The sequence below is a fragment of the Thunnus maccoyii genome, chromosome 23 (assembly GCF_910596095.1).
Source record: "Thunnus maccoyii chromosome 23, fThuMac1.1, whole genome shotgun sequence".
In the NCBI taxonomy this organism is placed as follows: Eukaryota; Metazoa; Chordata; class Actinopteri; order Scombriformes; family Scombridae; genus Thunnus; species Thunnus maccoyii.
This window is the reverse complement of record NC_056555.1, coordinates 2703012-2723634: the sequence shown is the minus strand read 5'-3', so window position 1 is coordinate 2723634 and position 20623 is coordinate 2703012. Positions and strand designations below refer to the sequence as shown.

The following is a 20623-nucleotide window of genomic DNA, read 5'->3' as shown; positions in this document are numbered from 1 at the left end:
CTAACTCCTAAACGCCTGCTTCTTTCAGACCTCACCTCCAGTCTAACAGGTTTTGTTATAAATCTGTAGTCTCAAACCCAATCCAGACTAACCCTGATGATGTCATGAGGGTATATGAAACCATACACCATTTAAACTAGTAAATAATATACAACCAATATCAGATGAACCCTCTGCTGAGAGGGAAATTTTTAAAAAGTAAAATAAAAATGCCATTTTATTGCTTTATTACATTAATATTTATTTGTGTCATGTATTGATTACAGGTGTAATGAGGAGGTGGATATATGGCTGTGAAGTCTTGTGTGTGATTAAAATTTATACCTAATTCACCTGTGAGGACGTCCAGCCCATACATGTTAATCCTGTTTTCATCATGTATCCTTTTAACTTTTACACTCGTTATCAGAGAAGTGTGTGCTGACTTTTTTGGGACATTGATTGCCAATCTGTGCCATCAAAAGCACCTGTTGTGTGTGGCAGGCAGGTAAGAATTTCAGACCAGGTGGGAGTTGGAAAAGTTTAATGACATCAAACAAGAGCAATGCCAGCTATATGCACATGACCATTATTATCAGTTTTTAAAACATCTATTTAGAATGTTTGGCAGAAAAGGGACATCTATCTACAGTACAGTAAAAAATTCAAAGTATAAAAATATATTACAAATCTCAAGTATTTACAAAGACAGCGTCTCTCTACAAATGTGTCTACAGTTACACTTCTGTCAGTTAGTTTTCAGTCTAGTTGTGTTACCTAAAACAAGCAACATCTCCCCCTAAATGTCCTCAGTAAACTCAGCACCTAACGCAGGCCTCACACAGCCTTAAAACACGTCACTAAACTCCCAGCATCCTCTGGGAGAGGGAGGAGTGGGAGAGGAGGAACGTAGAGATGGACTCGGTGGTCATAGCAGGAAGTGACGGTGGAGTTCCTCTGGAGGTGGTTAGAAGAACATCCTGTGTGGAAATAAAAAGATTCAGAGATTTTATCAACGTCAAACTAATGTTCAGTGCCCTGAAGCAAAGAGAGTTCTGTTCACTCTGGACACACACACACACCTGTAGATGTTGGGGTCGAGGAGTACAGCTGTGTCCGTGGGCAGCTTGGACAGATGCACCACTTTGGTCTTCTGCTGCAGCCGGTCGCTCTCATTCACCCACACATCTGGCAGTCTGACACACAGTGAGAGAGTTAAAGAACACATTTACATTCACTGGATCAAAGCTCACATCTGCACTGTGCATCAAATACAATACTGATGTTTCCTTCTGTGTGAGAAGTGCAAAGCTACATTTTAACAGTGCCAGTTAAAGCCTGGAACACTGTAGATCTTAAAATAGAGTAGATCTATAGTTGGGATGAGATCTGATAAAAAAAATATGAGAAAATGATTACTGAGTAATTGCTGTTTATAATTCAACAGATTGGAAATATTTTGACCAATAATGCAGAAGATGTGTGGTGTAACTGTCAGAAAATGTTCAGTACATTTGCTGTAGTACGCGGTTGCACCACCAGGTGGAGTGTCTTACTCTTTAATAAGGGGGGTTAGAGGTGTGTTTGGGCCGCACTAATTGTAAAACAAACACACATCCCTCATGTCCAAGAGAGAAAAAGTTGCAGCATGCCTCACTCTGCTCACTGTTGTGTTGATGAACTCTGAAGCATGAAGTCGTGAAAACTCCAAGGATTTGTTGTTTGGTGGATGTCCAGTTTAGCTATCTGAGGCTCATGCTAATGCTAAACTAGCATGTTGTACAGAAGCAGCAGCTCAGTTAATGCAGGCTGAGTGTCTGACAGCAGAAAGCAGCGCTACAATGCTAATGTTCAGGACAAGCAGGACTCTAAATACACGTTTCCAACAAAGTAAAGACAAAAGTCATTAACTGTACAAGTTAACTCCCCTGCTCTGAGTATAAATGCATTTTAGCGGTAGCAGTAAATGTTAAAAGATAAAGCTAGATAAATAATAAATAAAGTTGGAGTGACAGTATTTGTGAGTCTGCTGCAGCTGTTTCCAGCAGCTGGACTAACATTAGCTACAGTGAACACACACATCACTCCATCATGTAGATCAGGTCTGCAGACTGTTGTATATAAAACCAGTCAGGCTCAAGTCTGTCTTGGGGTGTCTTGTTTCACATTTATTTGATAGTTACAGGATGCAAGCTTTTTATTTCTTTGACATTTTCACATCACAAATGATGAACAACATTTAAACACAAGTCTTGCAGGTAAAACATGAGACTCATGTAGCTGTTATATCAGTCAAGTGTGGGGCAGCTGCCCTGCAGGTGCGCTTAATTTGACTGTAACTGCAGTAACCAGGTAGAGATAAGCCTCCTGAATTTGCACCCAAAATGCTGTCAATACTTTCATTTATAATTTCCACTGCAGCCTCCATGATCATCGACTGGGAAAGAGGTGCATAGAGGCATGAGGGAGAGCGCTTAGTTAAAGCACCCTAAATAACCTTCACTCTGACTAAACACTCAATACAGAGTGAAACAGGTGAAAGAGCAGGGGGAATTAACAGATAACTAGAATAGTTATAATTAAAATAAATTCTCTTTCAAATCAAACATCTTAAGCTATGAGTGGTAATTAATGTTCTTGCAACTGCATTAATAACCTTTTTTTGACTCAAACGTAGCTTAACTGTGTCATGTGATATACAACTTCAATACACTTAACCAGCAAATATTACTGGGACCACTACAAAAAATAGCAGATGAACATTTGATATCCAGGAAGTCACATTATAGACACGACCGCTGACTATCCCTGTAACACACTGGCCACAATTTCACACATTGACCATTCACAGTCCAGCCATATACTAGGTTTGACCTTTGATCTTATTGCAGGGTGCAAAACACAAAGACGCACTGCATCCTTTTTTGTTGAAGTCTACAATTTTAAAAAAGAGCAGCTTGCGATGTCTTTTTTTTTTTTTTTTTTAATTGTTGCTAGGCAACCACGGAATCATCTGTCCTTAGTCTAACCATTAGGTTGTATTGAGATCAAATCAGGCGATGTGGTGAAAATGCCAGTCCTCCCATTCATTAGAATGGGGATAGTGCATTTAGGCTGCAGGGGTTTCAGCCGCAGCGGTGCCACAATGGCCTTCGGTGAGGAAGTTGGTTGAGAGTCGACTTTTGGAGAAATGCAACCTGACTTCACACCGCAGCGGTAAATCACAGCTGGTGATCGGACTGATCTGAGCTGTAAAGCTAACAAAGACAATACTCAGACAAGGGGAGGACATTTCTCTTCATTTGATAACATTGTAAGTTAAGTTAGACTTTGCTGTCCTGACTCATTTTAAAAAAGACCTGAGGAAGAGAGAGAGAGCGCGAGTGAGAGCAGCTGTGGTCGAGTGACCTAGATAGTGAATGGAGAGAGGTAGTAGCGAGAGAGCTGGTGAATCAGATCAATAAAAAATGACTTTCTGATTGTTTCACAGAGGTTCCGTTCTAGAGCATAAACATGCTCAAGCACCTCCACTCTACCCCGTGGTAGTGCACCACAATGCCTGATTTGGTCTGATATGGCCTCATTTAGCTGTGCAGTAAACTCCCTCCAGGCCTGCTGTTGTCTCTTTGATCATGGTAACTACAGTTGGTAAAACCAAACAGCTCCAGGTATCCAGCAACAGCCACCACTAGTTTGTCCTCCATGTCTGTTGTCACCACCACAGAGGGCTCACCTCTCAATTTATCCAATTTGACAATGGGGAAAAAACACAAATGACATTGGGCACTTTTCTGCTCTCAACTGAAGTTTTTTCATTTCGAGGTGTTCAGGGTGCTCCTGAAACAACATGAGGCGCATAGAGCACTAAAACACAAGGCGCTCAGAAACGCAAAAGCAGCGAACAAAAAGCTTCACTCTCATTGAAAACAATTACAAAAAGCTGCTCCAGGCTGCTAAGAAGCACTCTGTCTGATCAGAGCTTTATTCTGTATTTGAAACAGCTGTGACAGAGTGATCAGAAGAAGAAGAAGAGAAAATCATGTCTTACATGTCCTCAGGTGTCCAGTGCAACAAGACCTTCACTTTCCCAGAGTCTTCTTTCCTCCTGGCTATTACCTGAAAACACACACACACACACACACACACACACACACACACACACACACACACACACACACACGGAAATAAGTGATCTCTCATCACTCTGCATCACTGAGCTCTCACTCAGCTTACCATTACAAAACTTCATACAGTGCAAAGTGCTGCTTGGTGGAGAACACTCTGCTCTGTCCTCTTGTTCTACAAGCTACGGTCAGCAATGCATCACTGCACTGCTACATGTGGAGCTCTGCTGCGCAGTGTGTGTGTGTGTGTGTGTGTGTCCTCACCGTGCTGTGGAACACCACACTGTGTCCGTTGCCCAGACTCTCGATGTGTGTTGCCAGGTTGAGGCAGATGGCTCGATGGCGGATGGCGTCCATGGTCTGAGCATCAAAGAAGTCATGAGGTCGAGCTGGAAAATTCAAAAGTAATTATAAATATGACTAAAGTTTGTGTGTGTAACAATGTGAAAATATGGCCTTGAAGCTGCATTATAGTATATAGTATATAGAGTGAATGTGTGTGTGTGTGTGTGTGTGTGTGTACGTACGGAGGGAGCGTCTGTGTTTGTTCTTCAGTTTCCTTCTCTTGTTGAGGCCAGCTTTGGATGGAGACTCCTCCTTCACTTTGCCCTGATTGGACAGTTTGGAGGAACCCTGTGAGCTGAAGTGAGTGGGGACGTGTCGAGCCAGCCCCCCCTGAGAGGCGAACGTAGCGTTGCAGCCCCCCACCACACACTGCAGAAAGACACACACCGTTCACACTGTCAGAGTGATTTCACAGTGCATCACATGTCCTTTAGTAATGAGCTGTGTGATTTAATCTCTGGTGGACGTGAGGTGTGTGTGTGTTCTTGCCTTGAATGGTTTGTCCCCGCTGTGTGTGAGCATGTGTCTCTGCAGCCAGCTCTGACTGGTGGACGGTGTGTTGTACACCTTACAGCCTTTCCACAGACACACAAACACCTGCTTGGCACAAACATACACACACAGATTATTGTAGTGTTGAATTGGGCAACTTTTCAAAAAAGTCAAGAATAAACATACAGAAATGTGATTCTTTTCCTTGATATTGTTCAGACAAGTCGGAGTTGTCAGAGAATCCAGCCGGCAGTTAACATCTGTCCACTTCTTGCTATTAAACCTTTCATTTAGCGGTTGGTTCACATTACATTCTCACTCTAACTGTCAGTGATTTGATGCCACCGGAGCGTTCATGTCAGTCTCCACCTTTCTAAATGAAACATGAACACACTCTGGAGCAACGTGCACGCACACACACACACACACACACACACACACACACACACACACACACACACACACACACAGTAACATGACGAGGAGACGCTCACCCCTCCTCTCTGCCCGTCCACATGCGTGGCTCTGATGTGTTCAGCCAGGTCGGGGCTGCTGGGAAACAGCAGCTGGCAGTGATCCCAGCAGCACGTGTAGCTCAGCGATTTGCTGCCCGCCGGCGCCGAGCCGCTGCCTGCCACCGCGCCCCCGCCGTGACCGTTGAGCATGGCCGGGGTGGAGCGACCGCTGGACGCCGTGCTCTCCATGTCCATCAGGGTGCTGCTGATACTGGAGAACACACACATACACACACACACACACGACAGAAAGAATTAGAAGGATTGATCTACATGACCGAGGGAGAAAAGGATTGTAGGTTATGTAACATGATATTTGTCATGTTGTGATGACTCAACACTGTGAGAACCATTTCTACACAGCCAGATTCCAGATCAACACACATGCACATGTTGAATAAACCCAGTAGGAATCTCTCTGGCTTGTTTGGGTGAGATAAGACGTCAATAACGTCACAGTAATGACTGGGTGAGTCAACAGGCTGCGAAGCATTACCTGAGACAACACACACACCTGGAGTACGACTGAAGACACATGTGAGGAAAACAAACATGTCTACAGAAGAGGAACTACAGTGAAACACTGTTCCAGAGCATGAGAAATAGGATTCAAGTGAAGTTTAGATCAACAGATATTGTGTCAGCAGAAACAAGAAATTGCAACAGAGAGATGCTAAAGATTTGTCATTTGAAACAAAGTTCAGTTTCGTTCCAGTTCATCCAGTCTGTCAGGTTTCTATCCAGTGTTAAATGTCCTGCACAGTGAATATCTGGATCATAAGTCTTTAAAAGTGACTCATGTAGGAGATTCTAATAAGAAATGATACAGAAAATGTTATGTGGTTATACAAACAAACAAATAAGTAAATAAATAAATAAAGAACACTGGTCCATAAATCAGTATAAGATGTTTAAAACTGCAATAATCAATATCAGTGTCAAACATCCAGTATAAGTCATTCATTAAACATTCACAGATTGCCTATTGAGGCAGGAAATAAAATATATTTTTCATGATTTTATATATATTAAAATCTGTGTTGCTAATACAGGTTTTACACGTGTTATCACTAACTTCAATCTCATGTGTTGAAGCCTCACTGTAGCTTTTTATGAAGCGTCTTATCAGCGTTAATAACAGATCCTTGATTATACAGTTTTATGAGGTGAGTGTGTGGTGGTTCAGTTTTTTATCAATACATTTAAAACTCCTGCTGATAGCTCTCTCTGAGACTCTCCACTGTAACATACAGACATCACTAATCTGTTATTCAAATCTATGTAGAATAAGAGGAACAGTGGTGTTCACACGTAGTTGTTACACATCAGTGTGTGTAAAGCAGCGTACACACTCAATGTTTTAACTCAATTACTGCTGAAATCTCTAAACAGGGGTCAAGTTCAGTTTTTTTCTCCAGTGAGCTAAAACTCTTTCACTTTAATCTGAAGTGTGTGTGTGTGTGTGTGTGTGTGTGTGTGTGTGTGTGTGTGTGTGGGCTGAGCCAGATGGCCATCTGCTCTGATCAGTCTGTCCATACTGACTCTCTGTGGGGGCTGTGCTTACACATCCTACAAGAGGACTAACCCATCACGTTTACTGTACAACACACACACACACACACACATATATACACACACACACACACACAGAGAGAGTCCAGCAGCATCCAGCTGCCACTCTGCTGTGTGAGAACAAAAGTTACACTGAAGTCTTCCAGCTGCCACAACAGCAGGATCACTAACAGTTGAGAGGCAGCCAAGTGGGTATTAAAGCAGGCAGCGAATCAGATTTTCTATTTTTATGGAGTTTATCTCCTCAATGAGCAGGTTAACAGAACACCGTCCAAAGACTCCCACTGCAGTCTGAAATAATACAGAGCTGATGAAAACGGATGATTTCATATGTAATTGAACTAAGTGTAAACACACTGTCATGATGCAGGTAACACTGATGGTGGTGATTACAGGTGAGCTGGAGGCAATAAGTCCTCCATGTTCCTTCAGCACACTGTACATCATCATCATCATCATCATCTTGTGGCTCATTAGAGAAGGAAAGTTTTATTTATAAAGCAGGTTTCTTCAGAGGTGGATTCAAGCTGCTGTACAGAGAGGTTACAGCAACACAATACAAACTTAAAACAACAACTGAAGAAGAGCAAAAGATCAAATCTAAACAGAAATAAAAAAGAAAGTAAAAGTAAAAGAATGAAATACGACACTAATAAGACCTTGAGCTCTAAAGACATGTAGTCAAAAGCTCAAAAGAAAATCAGGTTTGAGTCTGGATTGAAAGCTGTGAGGGCCGGGGTGTGTGTGTGCACTGTGCTGCATAGTGACTTCAAGTTTAGATGTTGCACCGGGCATCACTAGCAGTCCACTCCCTGATCATCTCAGAGGTCTGGCAGAGTTATATTGCTCCAGCATATCAGTCTTATATTGAGGGCCATCTCCATGTAGAGATTTATAAATAAGTAATAAGACTTTAAAATCTATTCTGTGGCTTACTGGCAGTGTAGAGATTTAAGAAGTGGGATGATGTGGGCTTTTGGTTTTGGTCAGAACTCTTGCAGCTGAATTTTGAAGAAGTTTCAGGTGACTGATGGTCTTTTTTTTTTTTTTTTTTTTAGGAAGTCCTGTCAGAAGTCCGCTGCGCTAATCAATTCCATTTCTACCAGCGTCTCTTGGTTGGACGGTTGTGAAAGAGTTGAGATATGCTTCAGAGGAGATTAGTTTCATATTCTCTGTAAAGCTGAGAGGAAGAGTGATGTGAGATATGAATTTGAATATAGTGCTGGAGAACACTGTGGATTCATGTCTGAGTCTGTTCTGTAGGACAGTGTGGAGCTATGACCTTCCAGTGCATGTGAATTTAAAAAAAAAAAAAGTTATATTAACACTAAAATGTTATTGTTCTAAAGGCGTGTGTGCACACATGCCTGTGTTAGTCAAACTTTCAGTGTCACTTATTGACCCTGCCACTCCTCTACTGCACTCCATACACAAATACTGTTCAACACACTGCTGCAAAGCCCGTCCTCAGGATCCGTATCAGGACTGATCCAGGCAGATTTTCAAGGAGCTGATCAAATGCAGATCCTGTCTTCACTGTGCTGTGTGTGTGTGTGTGTGTGTGTGTGCTGTCCTCAGCCTGCTAGGTGTTGCAGCGCTGCTCTGCTTCTCAACAGCATTTAGCTCTTACATGAAAGTGAAAATTAAGAGTGTGTGATTGTGAAAAATATTGAATTCTGACAAAATACACAGATGTGCATCCGTATATATGGATGGGTGGTGTAGTGTTGATTCAGTTGATTCATTGGGTGGTTCAACAGAAAATTAGTCAGCCATTGTTCTAATTGATTGATCCCTTGAGTCACTTTTAGAGCAAAAATGCTGATCACTACTGGTTCTAGCTTCTCCAGTGTGAGGGTTTACTGCTTTTATGCATTTTATATATTATACTAAATATCTTTGAAACAAGTTAACCCTAGAAAAGCCAAAGACGTGCCCTCATATATAGACAAAACTATTCATGGATGAAATAATTAGCAGATTAATATAGGATGAAAATAACTTAGTTGAAGCCTGAAACCTGTTCAGTACATATGAATGGTTCCTGTTGGGCTTTCAGGCTGTACAGTACTGTATACTGTATGTGATGTCATCCATTCATCAGTCACTGATGTTAGTCCCCTTCTACATTCACATACAAACGTCTCACAAATAAGGAAACGCCCAACACTGTACTCATCCTGTCCACCACATCTGTACACACCAAACAACACGTCAAATCAAAAATCAAAAGAAATATCAGAGGAAGAGACGGAGGATTATTCTGCAACCACGTTTAGTTTTCGGTGTGTGTGTGTGCTGATCTGATCTCTTGTATTGTTCACTGGTTAAAGTGTGCAGTGTAGGTGGCAGCAGAGTTTTCGGGGCGCAGTGACTCAACAGCAAACATCAAACTTGTCTGATGCATGCTGCTCATGTTGTGATAGTAACTGTGGGATTTCCAAAAAGCGGAGGGGACGGGTCTATTTAAACACCATGGTAAAATTTCCCTCCAGATGACCTACACAGAAATGTGCAACTACCTCAGCTGTTTCAAAATGACACAACACAGACTGATACTTTTTTTTTTATGGTTGAAAAATGACCGAATACAGACACACTGCAAAATATTTAATCAGCAAGCAGCTACACCGCGGCTGAGAACATACCAGCGGACAACCGTCTGTTACGTTTCCTGTAATCAAACTGAAAATTAGACTATGAGCAGTGGACTGTAGTGTTACTCATACTGTACCTAATAAGCAGCAGTGTAGGTGTGTACAGTTTCAGTCACTTCCCACCCGCATGCCTTGATTGATGTTTATGTTCTGAGCGTGGTGACATCAGTTCATTCTGAATGATTCACATAGTTTCAACCTGTCACCAGCATCTGGAGGGAAAAATTCACTTTCTAATTGAGAGATGCTCACATCTCAGAGTGTGCACACGCAGGTACCAGGACGGTGATGGTGTGTCCACATACAAACTCAAGTTGATGCGAGTGGATCAACACTGAGGTTACTATTTGGTAAATAGAGATAAAGTCAGTTTGGTGTGTCCCTAGCACTTACATCTGCCTTACTTTTGCATTTTAATGATGAGTGTTGATTCATTTACTGTCATTTGTCAACACTGTGATCCAAACTGCTTCTCATGTACAGACACACAGCTGTGCATCCACGTCCCTCTGGTAGCTTGTCTGGAGTTTTCTCTGAGTCAGCACAGGTCTGAGAGGACATCTAACACTGTGGGCGGCAAGTATCGTTCACCTTGTGACCTGGATGTTTGAGATTTGTCAAAACTACAATAAATACCTGCACTTCATCACCCGTTTACACCTAACCTGCCATAAGAGAGCAGCGAAATGTCCACATATGATAAAGATCTTTTAACCTCAATTAAACCTCAGATAAACTGAGCCCAGTGATCACCTGATGCTTCCTACAGCTGCTTCCTGGTAAAAATCCATAATCAATTCAAACTGTTGGAAGACTTTTACCAGGAAACAGCTGCAGGAAGTGTGATGTTTGTATTAAAAATATACTCACATGGCAAACATCTGCTTTCTAACAACTACTCTCTGCACTCTCTCTTCATATTTACCTCCTCCTCATCATTATATACAGTACTCTAGAAGTTTAAAAAAAGATGTTTTAAAAGCTGCTTAAGCAAAACAAACAAACAAACAAAAAAATTGAAGTTATGTTGATGACATTACTAATTACAACAATGACAATGTGAGGCTGAGTACAGCCATGTGCATGGACATTCATTAATGTCCTGTAGCAGTGGTTCCCAACATGGGGGTAGGGACCCCCACAAGATAAACATGAGGGCTCATAAGATGATTAAGCAGATGGGAAAACTTTAAAAAAATGTTTTGTCAGACTTCCCTCATTTTTTTTGTCATTTTTATCTCTTCAAACCTCTTTAAAGTATTCAAACCAAATGCAGCCAAAGAACCACTTTACTGCAGTGCAATTTACTACAAAGCCATAAAGTCAAACCTCATACCAGTGAAAACCATGATGGAAAACATGATGGAAATATGACATTTCTGTTTGTTTCATGTATTCATTTAAGGAATGTTACAGTCTCCATATTGCTCCACACAGATCTGATGTTTTCAGCTCTTCAATGGACACTTAAGTCACATACTTTTTATATATCATGATTTATTCGCTATTTGCATTTGTTGATACTAGAACTTTTCTGCACAGCATATAAACTTTTTGGTGATATTTTGACTATTTTTTTTTTTTTAATTTCTGCTATTTCTACTCAGGTTTCTTCAAGTGCAAATTGAAATATGCACACACAAACAGGTGGATGGAAACAGTGTTAACAAAAAAGAAAGTGGAAGGAGGTTTGATTTGGTAGACTGACCTCCATGATGGCAATCATCTGCCAGGGCTTCTGTGCCCTTGAGCAAGACAACGAACCCCTCTTATCCTATCTGCAGTACATGTACTTCAGATTTGACCTCCATGAGGGAATGAATGCAAGTGAAAATGTCTCCGTTATATGTTGCCATCAGTTAGAATATGCATTGTATTAAGCATGAAGTTTGATAGCACATGTGAAGTAAAAGTGGAGTGTGGGGACCACATATGGCAGTTAAAAGGGGATCTAGTTTGTTTGTATCATAAGTAATATAAATAAGTAAAACAGAACAGCTGAAGATTTAGGGTGAAAACAGTTTAGATCGCTTCCCTAAAGACAGGTGAGTTATCGTGAACTAAATCACACACAAGCACGTCATCTAGAGACGTTTAAGAACTATATTTCCCGGCGGAAGAAAAACGATTTAACCTTTTAACGGTTGTCCTTGACTAACACTTAAAAACAGTAAACTTAGCTTCGTGTTGTGACCTAACACAATCACTCAGTTGTTCTAGAAACGGCCTCTTCATACTGTTTACTACTTCAACAGACCTGTCTTCTGAATCCATCCGACTGAGCGGCTCTCCATCCGACGAGGTCAGTTCCACGCTGGCCCGTCGTTTGGTGCCGTGCTCGGGCTTCTCCGCGGTCTTTGTGCGGTCTGCAGGCGGTGAGGAGGACACGTTCTCCCCCTCTCTTTGTTCTTGTTTCAGCACCCGGGAGCCCTCTTGTGCGGAATCAGTGCTACTCGCCAAACTCCCCTGTACGGGACTTTTCACCGGTTCAGATAGTTTACCGCCGGGTTCTCCTTCATCGCTGTCCCTTTCTTCGGTCGGTGAAACCGTTTCTTTGTCGTCGTCGGAACCAGGAGACGAGATGTCCCTGTCCTCCTCCGCCACACCACGACCACTGCTCACGTCCATTCCTGCTCTGTTCTCGTTGTTGTCGCCCGGTTCCTGTTTGGGGTCCGGCACGGCCTGTCCCTCCTTGCCGGTTTCTGCCGTTTCCCCGGTGCCGTTTTGGTCCGACGTCGGCTGAGAATCTTGTTCGGCCCCTTCGCTCGTTATTTGAGGCATTTTCGAACAACACGAAAAGCTATTTTTGTGATGTTCCACTCGAAAAGTTGCCCCAGGCTGCCCTTCTTCCTCCACTCACACTCTCCGCTTCAAGCGTAAAGCACAGCAGGGGGTTTGTAGTGACGTCTGGACTCCGCATGGCCAAAGCTTGTGTATTTGTGAAGATGCATCACTCAGTGCCTAAACCTACACTCAGCAATAACTATAATATCAACCCCAAACAAATTCATGTGAAGGACACAGTGCCTAAAAAATTATTCATACCACTTAGACCTTTTGACATAGTTTAATGCTTTATTTACGTATATCTTTATGACACCCACCAACAGAAAAATGCCCAACTCTGACATCAGACTGCCATTTGTGAATACCTGTAAATATGTAAACAAATATAAATCTATCATCAACATCTATATACTGATCTAATTAAGCTAAAGCTAAACGTAACCCTGATTCAGCAAAGCTATCATCAACGTCTCTTAAAACTAGTTAAGCTACAATAGCTAGGCTAAAATTATTTTTCTTTCACAATCATTATTTTTGAACTTGATGGAATATCTCATGTCATGAGAAAAAATATATACAAATGATGGATAATATTCTAAAGAAATGAGTAAAAGACAGCTTTTTTTAAAATAAAAAAGATGATTCATCTTCGCAAACATAGACGATCTTTGGCATTGTGGCCTCGCAGCTCCACGTGTTCCGACAAACAGAAGAATGATCCAACTCAAAAACTGCTGAAAAGGCACGTTCTTATCCTAGCAAGGTGCATATTCTTGAAGGCACCAGCACAGTTTTCAGAAGGCTTTAGCCTTTAAAACTGTTCCAAAGCCATTTTTGTGTTTAACTACAACTAACTCTACTCAGCCTGTGGGTATTCTGAACCGTGCTGACCTAAGTGGCCGACTTGTTGCATTGAAATGAGGGCATGCTCTTGTGCTGCCTGAATTCAGATGGAGAAAAAGTTCCATTTTAAGTTACTAAACTGTCGGTATTTAAGGCTACAAAATTCCCCACACCTCATATCCAACTGGTTGATTAATCATAGTTGTAGTAATAATTAAAATAGAAAATATGCATATTTCTTTGCATGCACATACAGAATTCCAACAGAATTTTGCAGCATGCTAATTTATTTTAATTATTAAATGGGGGTTTATGATGTGGATTGATCATGTTGATTGATCTTTTGGCAAGCAAGCTCAGTAGCTGTTAACATTTTATCCACAGCACTTTAATTGTCCCTGTTGTGTAAAAAGTTAAGCATGGAAGTTCATATATCATCTCAATCCAAGGTCCATTTAGTATCTTTTTCCAGAGCTTTGAACTAGAGCTGACTCAATTAGTCCATAATCCCCCCCAATATTTATCAATGTAATCTGATCTGTGGAAGGTGCAGACTGCAGGTGCAGTGGTTGCACTTTCACCCATTTTACATGACACAGTTCTGTACCCTGTTTAGACAAACCAAATACCTCATTATTTTTGTGAATAGAACATTTTCTTATTTAGCTTATGTCAACCACAGTCCTGTGGCCATAGGCTTACATATTTGATAGATTCATGCTACATGTTTTGTGTTTGGGTTAACCTTCAGTACTAAATGCTCACTTCCCATTGGGATTCCATCTGAAAAAGAAAAATCTCTCATTGGTGCATAAGCTCACAATTTGTGTCCATAACCTGTAATGGGGGGTCATAAGTAGAAATGTACAGTAGCAAAAGTTTGGACACACCTTCCCATTCACTTGACTGAGAAAGTGTGTCCATACCTTTGATTGGTATTCACTTTAAGCAGACACAAACCAAAAAGACTGGAACCTACAGGTTTAGTCCAAGCATATCAGATAAATGGACAAAAAGACAGATTAGAGAACTAGACTTGAAAAACATACAGACAACAATAAAAAAAATCAGCTACAAGCATGTTTTTAAGAACATCAACATTTATTTCACATGATATAAAACAGATGGGGTATGAACTTTTTGCATATTGACCCTAATAATATTAATAATAACCTCTTGTAGTTATAATATTCGCTCTTCTTCTTTTCAGTGTGTACATAAATTATGTTATCTTTTTATTTTTTTATTTTATTTTTTTTTACAGTTTATACATCTCTTTTAAATTTCTTTTATGTCCTGGAGATCCAAAGTCCTACTTATTGCTTCGTACATGTGCTATTCTCTGATTCTTCTCCACCTAGAACAGATTCAAACCCAAAATGTCTGATCTGTTGCATGTCTTCAGCCTCTTTACTGTATATCTTCTATGTAATGTAAACCAAAGGCAGAAAAAAAACAAGAGACACAACTGAAAAAGCAGACAGGAAATCCAAAACATTCACACACTGCGTGTGTCGTCCAACAGAGATTCAGACGTCTGCTCAACATAAATAATCGCAACTTCTGCAAAATACTTTGTTCTGTCCAAAAAAGGGGGAAAACAGCAGCATGAAGTGGCACCTTGTTGAAGTAGAAATCTGCTTTATGTTCATATATACTTTTATATATTCATATATGTATATCCAACGAAGGACAATCTATTATGTTGCAGGTGCAAAAGATGTGAAAATATAGCAATAAGGGAGCCTTCGTTCTCAAATCAACACAAATAATCAAAATCAGAGCAGGTTAAAATAGAAGAGCATCGGCGGTCACTTTGGGGTTAAAGTAAAGCACTGCATGTGTGTTGAGTTTTGGTGCTTAGCCCATCTGTGGTGAGACTTCTCAAGTGCTCCTATATACAGCTGTACACTCACCTCCAGCAGTGTTCGCAACTCAGTAACAGCTAATATCCCTCCTCCAGATCAGTAGAATATTCTAATTATAATATGTTATAATGTTAAGATGACTTTAATACTTAGTAAGGTATCAAAACTTCTGTATATCGACGTGTGTGTATGTATTTGGCGACACAAAGTCTATGGAGTTACATTACCCCGAAAACATGTCGTACACAAAGTTGTGAAATGGTTTAATTCTACGTATTTATAGCTCTAACTCCTGTGTGCCCACAGACACTCTTTAGTGTCTATTTGGAGAGAAGTATGGCCACACAAAGAGGTTTTTGGATTAGAATTTACTGCGTGCACAATTATTAGGCAAATTGTATTCCTCAGGATTTGTATTGTTGAACAAATACAATTCTCTCAGTCAATCCAAAATGTTAATGAACCTCAAACTTGAATGTTTAATAAAAGAAAAGTGAGTTTTGTCTTTCTCAGGGGAATATATAAGCATGTACAATTATTAGGCAACTGTTAGAGTGCAGAATTATTAGGCAACTAAATTACAAAATTTTTTTTTCTCAGATGTTTAATCTCAATTTTTAGAGTAAGTTCGACAAATAAGTAACATAATTAAAGTAAAGTAATTAAATATACTAAATAAAATAAAGTAATTCAATAACATTTTTGGCCTTTCAAAAACATTCAGTGACCAGTGTAGCCACCTCTCTTCAATAACTGCCACTAGCCTTCCATTCATCTGAGTCTGTCAGTTTCGTGTTCTGTTCACGATCAACTTTCGCTGAGGCAGCAACCACAACTTCCCAAATGCTGTTCAAAGAGGTGTATTGTCTTCCCTAACTATAAATCTCATGTTTGAGAAGAGCCCACAAGTTCTCAGTAGGATTTAAGTCAAGTGAAAAAGGGGGTCAGGTTATTATTCGGTCATTTTTGAGGCCTTTGCTGGCTAGCCAAGCAGTGGAGTAGGTTGGATGCTTGTGATGGAGCACTGTCTTGCATTAAGATCATGACCTTCTTGAATGCTGGGGATGTCTTCCTGTACTACTGCTTGAAGACAGAAACTGGCAGTAGGTTTTGGAGTTGATTTTCAGTCCATCTTCAACCCAAAAAGGTCCAACTAGCTCATCTTAATGATAGCAGCCCACACCAGTGCCCCTCCTCCACCTTGGTGGCACCTAACTCGAAGTGGTGCCCTGTGTCCATTAGTGATCCAGCCCCAGGCCCATCCATCTGGTCCATCAAGAATCACTCTCATTTCATCTGTCCATTAAACCTTTGAAAAATCTGTCTTCAGGTATTTCTTGGCCCAATCTTGACGCTTCAACTTGTGAATGTTTAGTGTCTATTGTTGTTGCTGTTGTTGTCCTACTTCTCTGTCCCCTCCCCCCTTTCTTTCTCTCTCAACCCAACCAGTCAAAGCAGATGGCCACCCATTTAGAGCCAGGTTCTGCTTGAGGTTTCTTCCTGTTAAAGGGGAATTTTTCCTTACCGCTGTCACCAAGTGCTTGCTCATGGGGGAATTGTTGGGTCTCTGTAAATTAAAGAGTACGGTCTAGACCTGCTCATGTGAAAAGTGCCCTGAGATAACTTTTGTTGTGATTTGGCGGTATATTAATAAAACTGAATAGTTATCTCAGCCATGTCTCTGAGCACTTGATACCTTGTACTTCTGGACACTCCAGGTAGGTTGCAGTTCTGGAATATGGTGGCACTGGAGGACAACGGGTTCCTGGTAGCTTCATGTGTAATTCTTCTCAAGTCTTTTGCAGTTCATTTGTGCCTTTTATTCTCTATTCCTTTTTTGCAACCCTGTTGACTATTCGCAACAAAGCATTTTATTGTCCAGTGGTTACACCTCAATAGTTTAGCTATTTCAAGAGTGTTGCATCTGTCTGAAAGGTATTTTTGGCCTTTACAATTTTACCTGAGGTAATGAAGCTGCCTAATAATTATGCACACAAGGTGTTAATCACTTTAGGCCACACCCTCCATCATTACACAAATACGTATCACGTGAAAATGATTAAAGCCATTAAGTATTCAAGTTTATATGGTTTGGAGTTGGATAATGTGTATAGAAAGAATGATAAGGTCAGAATATTCACTTGCCTAATAATTGTGCACGCAGTGTAATTTGGTGATATTAGCCAATGGGCTAGCTGACCAGATGGGAGAGACTGACAGCCAACAGAACAAGATTATCTGTTCACTGTTTACTATTTTTTACACAGGCTGACTGGATAAATGGCAAAAACCCCACAATTTCTATTAACATGCTACACTGAGTTTTGGAGGCCAGAAACCAGACTAGCTGGCATTCTAGCTGGAGTCAAATCCTTTGTACATACATACAACATACATTGTATGCTGTTGCAATTGTCTGTCTCATGTATACTGCTACCTCCTACCACTTCCATGTGCCTAAAAAACCTCTAAAGAGATGCGTTTAGGATGCTGATTTTTGAGCTTCCTGTCCTGTCTCATAAGCATAAGCCCAGCAACCCTGCCAATGAAACTAATCTCAGACACTTTTATTCTTTTGGTTCTTACTCAGAGCTCATAGATGAGAGTTGAAACTTAAATTGACAGGTAGATCAAGAACGTCACTTCCAGCTCTTCACCACAACAGTTTGGTACAATCTCTCTGCCAATCTCAGGATCCTCCTTCCTCTCACTTGTGAACAAGACCCTGAGATACTACAACTCCTTCCCTTGGGGCAGTGACTCGCTCCCAACCCGCACTGAGCAAACCACCCTTTTTAGACAGAGTACCATGGCCTCAGAGTTGCAGGTGCGGACACTTATCATAACTACACTCTCCACCAGTCTGGCTGCTTCGAGAGAATCTATCCATAAAAATCAATAACTAACAGGATCGGTGACAAGGAGCAACCATGGCAGAGCTCAACGCCCTCTGAGAGTGCACTTGACTACTTGCTGTCAATAAGAACTCAAAACTTAAAATGAAGAGCAATGAAGGTATTGGGAAAAACTGCCACTGTTGATTTGCCCTTCAGTAAGACAGCTAAAGGTATTTCCACACCAAGTCCAAATTTACATGCAGGGTATTTGCACGAAACCAGTATGTACGTTGGTAAATCCTTGTTTCTTTTTGTACTTGAGGAGTTGTGTTTTTTCTTCCAAAATTTTATTGTCAGAAATGAGGGTTTACACACAACTCACCATCATATATTGATGAACAAACTATCATCATCACTGCTAAAGTTTGAAGACTGTATTGCTCAGCAGTTGTGCAAAAAGAAAACAAAGTAAAGTTCCATCTCTGGCGTGATGTGCATCGTCCCTATGCAGTAGTTATGCACATGATTTTTTCACATTTTTGTGTCAAAATTTCAGTTGCTGTGCAATGGCTTTAAGTCCCAACTGTTCAGTGGCATGTTCATCAAAACTAACACAATTCTGACTGAAACAGATAAAACTAACCTCATTAAACAGTCACCTCTGTCAGATACTGTAGTGATGAGTATCATGTGAGGTGAAGTTAAAGTAATCAAAGATCCACCCCTTCTGTTTCAATAATAGATTTCATCCATAGCTGCCTGTTCTTGCACAGCTGAAAACTAATTTGGAACCCAAAAAAGTGTTTGTTAAAATTTTAACATCACATATTTTACAACTTTCCAGACTTCCTGGTACATTTCTGGGTTTGCACAGGTGTATGTCAGCTATGAGACAAACATAATTTGTAACTTTTTTATGACTATACCATTTCACAACCTTATTTTTATGCAGAAATGTTTTGGGACAAATATAACTCTACAGGATAATATTTTGCTCAGGGACATATCAGTATGGACAGATCTAAAAGGTGCTAAAGATACAGTACATCTGCCTTTCTCTCTGTCTGGATGTGATGGCTGCCCGTCTGTGTGTTGGTCAGTCTGTTTGCAGGGCTGTCATCCTCTCAGTCTCCTCGTGGGCATGTAACAGTAGTATCAAAGTAGTTCTGTTGTAAACGCAGGAAGCCGTGGAGCATGCTCTGTGCAGGCTGGCTACATTTGGGCTCTATGGGACGCCGTTGTGGATGGCGAGGCCGGCGTCGCTCACGTGTCGCTGCTCACCAAGGTGAACGTCTGTGCTGTAGGGTAGAGAAGAAGAGAGGGGGACTGGAATTGAGTGTGTGAGTCACAGATATGATGATGATTCATGGTGATGAATACTAATTATATTGGTTACTGTTTCTACTTGTTCTCTCTGATTTGCCCTGGTATGGACGTTTAACATCAACCCCTCTTTTGGGGTGGTCCTCTCAAATTAAAACAAATGGAATATTTTGCAATTAATTTAGGGAAAACCTTTCAAAGATTTATTACAAATTTGGACTGACAGACTGCTTTTGCAGGTAGGGAGATGCCATATTTTTAAGGTTTCACGTGGACAGCCCACATGGATTTGTTCAATCAGGCATAGGACATTTTAACCCTGCAATAATGGATTTTCTGACCACTTGGGGGCAGCACAACATTGATGTGTTGTGTTCACTTACACTAATTAAGTCCAATGTTCACTCTCCTTTTAGCTCTGTTTTGGTCTTCACCAACTCCTGAGAACAGTATCTAATTCTTTAGCTAACTAGCTACCAGCTACTTGCTACTTTGTCTGCTGTTTGGTGCTGAGCAGGTAGTGTACAGTGGGTTTATCAGAGCTTTCTCACTGCCTGCTGCCTGCTGGAAACCTGATGGTGAGAGCCGTGAGACTGAACCAAAACAGTAAAGTTGTAGAAGGTAAAATCAAAACAATGAGCTAAAAGCAGCTGAAATGCTGAGTGGAACTGCAGAGTTGGTGATAATTCCATGTGAGTTCATTGCTATGAGTGTCAACTTCCACATACACCTAGTCATTTGATCTATTGTTGATATAAAAATATTAATTTTAGCAGCTTTGATTATACTTTGTTAACAACAGAAAGCATTTTGGCTGCACAAACCTGCTGATGCTGAACCAATCTCCACGTTGTTGTGTCACAAACACCAAACCTGACACTTTAATTCTAACTCGAGCTGAGTTTTGGACCTTTCAAACTTCTCCTTAAAATTTAATCATATCTCTGTTGATACTCAAGAGGAGAAACAATAACCACTGAATGTCTCAGCCAATCTTCCCAGATCCCAACATTTGAAAATCATTTGTAGTTTTCTTATTGACCCACTAGAGTGTGCTGCCCGCTTGGCTTAGGCTGACAAGCCACATATTCCATCAGAGACAACAGATGTCCATGTATTTATGCTCACAGTTGACATTTTGAGAAGTAATTTTGTATTCGTGCAGTTCTGTTGCTGTTGTTATCGTTATGTCATCATTAAATGTGTGAGTGAAAGCCTCAAATCTATTTCTTGCTCCCATTCAGCAATGTCAGAAACACAATAATGATTTTTTTGAGGATA

General features: G+C 40.8%; 2 protein-coding genes across 8 annotated transcripts in view; both read right to left on the bottom strand.

The window, feature by feature from the left end:
* Window positions 1–506: 506 nt before the first annotated feature.
* Window positions 507–12602, bottom strand: aebp2 (AE binding protein 2). Its single transcript, XM_042403806.1, has 8 exons — window positions 11942–12602; window positions 5435–5666; window positions 4938–5045; window positions 4631–4817; window positions 4368–4492; window positions 4028–4095; window positions 1062–1175; window positions 507–959 (listed from the first exon to the last, which is right to left on the bottom strand). Exons 1-8 carry the CDS (start codon window positions 12463–12465, stop codon window positions 947–949), a joined length of 1371 nt encoding a protein of 456 aa, XP_042259740.1. The 5' UTR covers window positions 12466–12602; the 3' UTR covers window positions 507–946.
* A 4147-nt stretch (window positions 12603–16749) lies between these two features.
* The window catches only part of LOC121890395 (pleckstrin homology domain-containing family A member 5-like), a 261999-nt gene continuing 258125 nt past the window's right edge, over window positions 16750–20623 (bottom strand). For all 7 annotated transcript variants that reach the window (XM_042402602.1, XM_042402591.1, XM_042402598.1 and 4 more), the window contains one exon: window positions 16750–19317. In XM_042402602.1, the coding sequence (XP_042258536.1) occupies window positions 19283–19317 (35 nt within the window). In that variant the 3' untranslated portion in view covers window positions 16750–19282. The remainder of the gene's footprint in view (window positions 19318–20623) is intronic.